We start from the raw sequence: 8,579 nt of genomic DNA on the forward strand, positions 1-8,579 counted from the left end.
GGCCATACAGCTGCAAAATTCTAGAAGTTAAAACTGTAAGTTGTAAATTGCTATGCTATTTTCTGGTTCTGTATTTACCTATTGTTGAGTGACGGTTTTCTGCTATGCGTTGAAAATGCCGTTATGGCAAGACTGGAATGTAATGCACTGAAGAGGACGTAAGCACGTTACTCATTCCTCGTTACTAATTATTTTTAAAGCCTAAAATCATACCTGACCAGCAATCTGCAGTGTTGGTAGTCCTTTTCTGAGCTGATGTTTCTTCTCTGGTGGTCAGTTGCAGTCCAACCAAAATGTGGGGTCAAGATTTCTCCCAGTAGATTGGGTGGTTAGTCATCATTTAAATTCAGATTCTTCAGCTACTTTGGTCTTGATGTTGAAGCCGAGTTACAGGCTCAAAGAGTGCAACCAGTAGCAGAGCTTCTGCAGTCACATGTCTACTCTATAAGTTTGCAATCATAAAAAAATAAGTTCTTTAGCTAACCTTAATACCAATTACTTTAAAAGACCAGCTTATGAAATATGATCAACCATAAAAAAAGTTAGATTTTTTTAGGTCATATATTTTGGAAACAATATAGTATTTATGTCTATGTCGGTAGTTATTGGGAGGTAGTCAAAACACAAGATTGAACAGATTTTGTAAAGGAGTTTAACAAATGTTCAATAAGAGTCCAGTTATTTCACACTAAGCCTTTGATAACAGTGTATTGATTACACCTAAGATGTATTCACTAAAGAGTTTGCAATCATTCAAAATGTTTTTTTATCAAATGTAAAACACAGTGCAAAGAGACAGAACAGAGGAAGACACGCAGCTCAGACAAGACCGTCTTCCACATCAACCTTCATTAAGGAGGCTTCCCACTTTTCACCTTTGTTTTTTTTTTATTTCTGTAATAAGTCTCCTTTCTAATGCTCTACAAGCAAGATTACGTGAAAAGCATTTGGCCACTTTGGAATCTTTGATTTTGTGCAGTAATTCATAAAAGCTGAGGTATTCAAATAATGATTTTTTAAAAGAATTATATCTTTGATGGTTTGAAATATGATTTATAATGTACACAAATTTAAAAACTAGTATCTCCTTATGTAGCAGGTAAAAAAAAAAAAACTTAGTTTTAGAGATAATGCACATACTTGTTTATTTTCTTAATGACAACATGTCTTTGACTGCAGCTGTAACAAATCTAAGAGATTAACTTTTCTGCCTTCTCTCTCCGAGAACCACAAAATGCCCTTGAGCGTTAAGTGACAACCCATTTTGAACCAGCAGTTACCTCATTGAACACTGGATGGCATTGTTGCTGTTCAGGAACCTTGGAATTTGCAGCAACGCTTCATTTTTCTTCACAGTCTCATGAGATAGGTATCATCTATGCATTACATGTATTGTGAACTGGTTTACACGATCGAGATTGAGTATCTGACGCATTCATGCTTTGGTTTCATGTTGTGACTCTGATCTTTGAGAAACCTGATGTAGAACACAGAGAACCAGCTTGATGAAAAGAGTTTGCTTGTCGAAAGGCTGAAGTCATCTGACACGCCTCACTTTTCATCACCCTGTTCATCTACCAAACCAAAGGAAAAGAAGTAAAGGAATAAATAAAATAGTTATAGAACATTTAAAAAAAAACGTTTTGAACTTCAGTTGGCAGTAAACTAACTTTAAAAAGTAGAATCCTCTACTCAGTTCAATGTCCGTGAGACAGAATCACGAGAAGGAAGAACATTCATAAACTGAGCCGGACACGTCTTCTACAATCTGTTAGGGCTTTACAGTTTTGTTTACACACTCTTCTCCCTACATGTAGCCGTCCCGCAGCCATCTGGGAACAGTGGTCCAACTGGATTTTCCAGGCTGGCTTTCACACACACACACACACACCCAGCTGCACCTGTATTTTGCCATTGACACCGGACACCGTTGGTCTCTGAGTCACTGAAGAAAACCATCGTCATTCTGATTAGAGGTCGGTTCACCAGAGAGTCAGAGGAACAGTGAATACATTACTCAGCATTTGCTTTCCCATTACTTCACCAAGGTTGTGCATCAACGGTGTTATCTAAATCCATGTAAATGGGAACAGATCATTCAGTCAACAGCTATGGGTGTACTGCTTTTATGTGCGAGTTAAACTCCAAATTTACAGTATTTATACCTCTTTGCTTGTTCTCTTCACGAAACCACCGTGCCCTTGTTCACTTTCACTAGCAGAATAAAACACATCAAAGTGAAGTGTCAAGGCGTATGTCTCAACATTTCCACCATATTGATACTGTGCACCAAATAAAGTAGAGAATTGTAATATTTCCTGAAATAAAATGCCGCGTCATATTCTACTAAATGGTTTTGACAATGTTCAGAAGGTTTTGTAATGTCAGAAATATTTATAATTACAGCTTAATATTAAGGGAAATTATTGCCTCTTTGAAACTACTTAAATAATATATTTAAAAAATATATTAAAAAGTATCACTTTGAAATGCAAATAGGAATAATGACTAATTGTAATACAAGTTCTATTATCTTTCTTATTTTTTTTAATCAGCATGCAGAAAAAAAATAAAGTTTATGGCATGGCCAAATATCTTTCTAAAAGTATAATTACCCTTGTTATGATCAACTGTAACCCTCTGCTCTGAATACAGTAATATAAAATAAAGTCGTAAAGTGCATGTTTTGAAGAAAATTCTTGTCCTCAATAGCTAGAAATCTTATACCAGAGAAAAATAACAGTTTTTTTTGTTGTTTTTAAGAAAGAAACTGGTGGAATATTGGTTTTGCTGATCCAGCAGTGTCAGTAGCCTTGTCTTGTTTGTGACCTCTGTCAGATGACAGTGAAGGTCTCCAATAAGCAGTAGTGTTGGTGAGTAGAACTCACTGAACTGTCTCTTCCAATCGCAGTCGCTTCACCTCCTCCTGAAAGAAACAAGTGCCTTCCCATAACAATTCCTGCCCTTCTCTTTAATTGTTTTCTGTGCTCTGCTGCGTCTCTCCCCACCATTGCTCTTTTTTAGCAGCGGCAACAACTCGGATACCTTTACCTCCCTTTTAATGTCACTTGTGTTGCTGACTTCCAAGTTAGTCACGACTTTTTGAAATAAACCGTTATTTGGAACAAACTCTGAGGCAACAAACTCTCACGTTTCACAAGCAGCATCTCCAGGGAGGACAGCAGCAGCAGCACAGCTGTCGAATCGGGTTCTTCTTTTTATACCTCGCAGCCGCCTTGAACTTCTCATTAGTTGCAGCGACGTAATCTTGTGTCCGCTCAACATTAGTTTGGATGTGTTCAATGTCAGCTCCTTGTTCCTCTACAAGCATGAAGATATCCATGAAGAGGTCCCTTAGCTCTTTCATATTGTTCTCCAGGCTCAAGAGTTCCTGTGTGTGGGGGAAGATAACATAAATACTATGAAATATGTAAAGTGGAACATTAATTAGATGATGGAGAATATAATCTACGAACTTGCACAATGACTCTTCATGTGACTTTTTCTCCGATATAAAAATTTTGTATATGTTTAAAGATGAATGTGCCAACTTTAACCTTCCTTGGGTCCCTTTTACCCGGATTAAGACCACAACATTAAAAACAGCCAGAGCATGCCTGGTTCTGTATGGAGTTTTTTCCAAATCCATTGTGATGCTGTGGAATATGAAGTGCGCTTCCCATTGTGCATGATGGAGCACATGACTTCTTAAACTATTCTTAGCATGCAAAGAATGTTGTTGTTGACATAATGATTATTCTTTATGGTGATGGGAGAAAATTTGGGTTTCCTGTGCGCTGGCCTCATGCCAGAGTAACTACGTTCAAATCTACCTTGTAATGTTCAACTTACTCTTAAGGCCTTTAACAGCATGGTTGCTGTTAAAGGCATTGAGCACTGTTAAGCATTTTTTTAGGATTTGTATATATATATATATATATATATATATATATATATATATATATATATATATATATATATATATAAATCCTAAAAAAAATGCTCTATGTGCAACTTCATATGGAGATCAGTAGCTGCTATGCTTTGCGTGGTATTGCTTCCAGCAAAGTACACTTACTTTCAATTGTGCATATAGGTTAAAAACCTCAGTTCATGTCTCTTTATGTCACTATAAATGTACACAAATAGCAACATCACATTAAATTAGTACACAAAATGAGTTGTACTGTGTTCCACTGCACTCTCTATATAAGCATCTCTCAACTGTCTTCTCTTGTGCTGCTGATAAAATCAGGAAAATCCTAATCCTAATGGTGTTCACTGTTCTCTGTGTGGCTGAAACTGTTGCTGGAAGTGCATAAATCTCCCACATTTATAAGATCCTCTTGACTTTCCAAATTTGCCACCATCCATCAACCTTCAAAATGTGCTATAATCTAGAGCAGCGGTCCTCAATTGCGGTCCTCGAGGGCCGGTGTCCTGCAGCTTTTAGATGTGTCCCTGGTCCAACACACCTGAATCAAATGGCTGAATTACCTCCTCAGTATGCAGTCAAGTTCTCCAGAGACCTGCTAACGACCTGATTATTTGACTCAGGAGTGTTGAAGCAGAGGCACACATAAGAATTGCAGGACTCTGGCCCTTGAGGAGCGTAATTGAGGACCATAGTTCTAGAGTATGAATTTGGACTCATTTCAGAAACTTATTTATATGTTTCTTTTGATGATGTTTGTCAGATATTAGCTAAGGCATTTTGTCAAGAAACTTAATCTAAAAACGTTTTTATAAAAAAAGAATTGCATTTAGCTATTCAGCCAGGCATTGACTTCATTATTAATATTTGAAGCCGGGAAAACCTTTTTCAAGGCTTCGTGACCTTTTATATATATATTTTTTTTGCTCTTACCCTGTGTCGCTGTTCGATCTCAGACAGTTGTGACCGTGTGATTCTGACATCATTTAGCAAGTTCTCGTTGAACACCTCCCAATTTCCTGTGGCGACCATCTCATCCACCACCTCCTCTGTAACATTCTTTTCCAATATATCCAGTTGCCGCATAATGAAGTGCTTACAGCGCTCCTGCTTGGTCAGCAGACCTTCATTATACTGGCGCATCACCTGGAAGTAATTATAGCAAAAGAGAAAATGAGAAAGGAGGGAGGGCGGTGGGGTAGTGGGGTTGAAGAATGAGAAGGTAGTTCACCCACATCTTTTTTAGCATAAACATAATTTATGTTTGATTTCTTGAGCTTCCCCTCTCTGCGCATTTACTGTGCATCTGCACATGTTGGTGTAGAGAGACATAAAACTGAGTAATTATGCAAGTATATGTGTATCAGTTCCTGCAGTGTTGTTTTCTGACTCTTAAATGAGTATTTTTATACAGTACTTATATATTTTTATATATGACAATTTCCTTTTTGATGTCTTCAGTCTTTCCATTTGAAAAAAAAAGATATGCATTTATGAAGAACATCTATTCAAATAAATTCAAGCAGCTTTAGAATAAAGGTGACAAAAAAAGCTGTTTCAAGTTTCAACGGGAAAAAAAAATAAGGTGTCCTATCCCACCTGCTGGAATCTGCGATGCAGAGCGGCATGCTGGGTGCGTTGTATTCTCACTGCAACAGTGTTAGGTCCCAGCTGCTCCTCAGTTGCTTGGGCTTTTTTTGAAAGGCCCTCTAAACGACGGTGGAGGCTCTCAGCCTGGAGTTTGATGTCTCGTGTTATGCTGCTCTCTTTCTTCATCACGCTAAACCGACGCATGGTTGCCACCAGGGTTTTCTGCTGCTGACAGAACTTCAGGACCTATAGTATTAGACATAACATTTTAGTATGAGCCGCCAATATAACATGAATAAAATGCCAGGTGTCTTCTAAAGGTGTCTTCACACTGAGCGCAAACAAGGTGAATGGAGTGAGTGATTTACGTTATCCCTATTTAAAGGCGCCATCAGGGCCGACTTAATGATCGGCGATGCAAACGACCCATTTTGATCAATGCGAATGACTCGGATTGCGCGAATAGATTGAAGCAAAACGGCTAACAGCGCTGTGGACGTGCGACTAGAGCAAAGCAGGATTTCGCTCAAGTTCAACAATCTGACCTTTTCTGTCAATTTGTCGGTTTAGGCGCCTTCCAAGTCCAATTATTTAAGCGTGAAAATGTTTTACATATGTTACATATTTAGACCATACAATTAGGCTATATTTCGATTGCGCAATGATTGATTTATTGACAAAAGACAGATGAGCAGGCGCTCTGCAGCGGTGATAAAGTGCAAGTAGTTGGTTATCTGTCCCCCAACGGGGGGGGGGTTAGCAGGTCCTCATTCTGGGCCCTGGATAGACGGAAGTACGAACTGGGTGTGTCTCTGTAGAATGTGGTGGACCCATGGGCGGCGATGCTATTTTTCAGTTTTCAACATTACGTACAGCATCGTGACTTGGTAAGATCAAGGTCCACCATGAGTTGAACAGACAAGAGGAACACGGACGGGGAACAGTTGCTCCTCCTATTTGAGTTGTCAACGCAACTCATTTGTGAGAGAGAGGCGAAATATCAAGCGACCGATGGCAGGCGATCAACATAAAATATTTGCCTTGTTCACGTTCAGTGTGAACATCCCTTTAAAGCTCTCATCTATATCCCATGTAAATTTGATTTTGCACAATGTGTAATCTTAGCCAAAAAAAAAGACAGTCAAAAGAGAAATAATCATATCAAAACAAGTTCCTGAGTTTTACTATCCACTGTTGCTACATTTATGCTCAAGAAGAGGACATTTTTGAGTTTAGAACTTCATCTTTTTTTTCTTAACGGCTACTCTCAAACTGCCAGTAGCTCACACAATTTATTCATTTAAATGTGGTGGACCGACTTGGTTTTTCTACGTCTTAGCCATTGCGGAAGCAATCTTTGTAGATCGCCCACATCACGCCGACTTCTTAGATGCGCAACAATTTTTTGCCCACACAATTTAGCGCTCCTTATTTACAATCTTGGAATATCAGGCTGTGAGTGTTGTGGAAAACAAGATCCACACATCAACTTGAACACAACACTCCCAGAGCAAAACCTGGTGGTGGCAGTGCCATGTTGTCGAGGGCACTTTCTTCAAAGGAATAATGAAAAGGGTCCGAGTTGATGGGAAGATGAGTGAAACTAATAAAGGACAACCCTGTAAGAAAACAAAGTAGAGGCTGCAAAAGACTTGAGACTGAAATGGAGATTCACCATCCAACAGGACAAAGACCCTAAACATATAGTTAGAGCTGCAACGGAATATGGTTTAGGTCAAAGCTTGTATGTAGCTATGATATTTGATGCAACATGACAAAATGTAAACTAGTTCCCCACTTTTGCTTGACATTAAGTTTGTCTACCTAACCTCTGTTTCAAGTGTTGAGATGTCATCTCGGATTTGATGAGCTTCAGAGAGATAATTCTGAATGACTGGCTCCTCCTCAAACACCATGGCCAGCTGTGTAATGCCCCCGACATCTGGAGACTCATCATCACCGTCACCCTCCGCCGAGAGAGGATTAGTAGGGTCAGCTGTTGTCTCAGACAACTCCTGAGCCCTCTGTTGCAGCTCCTCCAGTCGATCTCTCATTGTGGAAATCCCTTCTCTTCAAAACTCAAAGTTTTGAGTTTACTGATATCAGCAGTGCTGATTAGATGACTCTGAAAAGAAAGAAGAAACTTAGGAGCTTCATCATAACACACCACAGTGCAATTATTTGAAGAAATAACCAGAAAAGTTCTCTAAAACCTCAACAATAGTCAATATGACTATTCTATTTTCCTAGACAGATCCAGTTTCCCATGCTCCTCTCAACCAACTTTTAAAACTTCACGCTAGATAGTTGTGTAACATTTCTAAAAGCCAAACAAATAAGGGGAAGAAACTGATATTTAATTACACTTTGGAAAAGTACTTAGTAAAGCAAAACAGATCAAGCGGAGTATGTGTAAAACGTGGAGCAAAGCTTACAGACTATGTTGGTTTTTATGGAAGCAGAGTGGCAGACCAAAAATAACAATAACACATATTTAAGTGGGGGCTGAAGATTCGTTCCTTAATTTCACTTTGAGGATTATTAAATACTTTTGAATTAATTTTTATGAAGTAACCATTTGTATGTTGTACCATAAAATGGTCGATTGGACTACGGCTCCCAGCATGTGAGACAAGATTACTAGATATACTGAATATATAGATATACTAAGACGATTTGGTTGTCTCCTTCAGATGGTGTCAGCTGCATCGAAGAGACCTCATCTCAGCTTAAGATTCCTCGCGTTTGGAATCGATGGACTTTAATCAGTTTGAGTGCACAACCAAAGGAGAACAAGGAGTTTCTTCCCCCTTCTGGGACAGACAAGGCATCTTTCTGTTTTTGCCCAAGTATTCCAAAGACCGCTAAGAGCCACCCCCAACCGGGAAGCGACGTATCTCTCCCTGTACTGGCCAGAAAGAACTTCTTTTATTTCTTATATAGAAACCAATCTTGCCGAATTTATTAGAAAAGGTTCTATGATGATGATTTACTCCAGAGGGAGTTGCGAACTGTCTCTGAATGTTCACATGCTGTGAACTGAATTCAGGTGATA

General features: G+C 38.9%; 1 protein-coding gene across 1 annotated transcript; it reads right to left on the reverse strand.

Moving 5' to 3' along the window:
• Positions 1-880: 880 nt before the first annotated feature.
• On the reverse strand, positions 881-7,685 carry LOC118556275 (syntaxin-19-like). The gene is made up of 4 exons (XM_036129483.1): positions 7,354-7,685; positions 5,534-5,770; positions 4,868-5,080; positions 881-3,391 (listed from the first exon to the last, which is right to left on the reverse strand). The coding sequence occupies exons 1-4, from the start codon at positions 7,576-7,578 to the stop codon at positions 3,155-3,157; spliced, it is 912 nt and encodes a 303-aa protein (XP_035985376.1). The 5' UTR covers positions 7,579-7,685; the 3' UTR covers positions 881-3,154.
• Between the last annotated feature and the right edge of the window lie 894 nt (positions 7,686-8,579).

The sequence above is a fragment of the Fundulus heteroclitus genome, unplaced genomic scaffold, assembly GCF_011125445.2.
Source record: "Fundulus heteroclitus isolate FHET01 unplaced genomic scaffold, MU-UCD_Fhet_4.1 scaffold_175, whole genome shotgun sequence".
NCBI classification, from domain to species: domain Eukaryota; kingdom Metazoa; phylum Chordata; class Actinopteri; order Cyprinodontiformes; family Fundulidae; genus Fundulus; species Fundulus heteroclitus.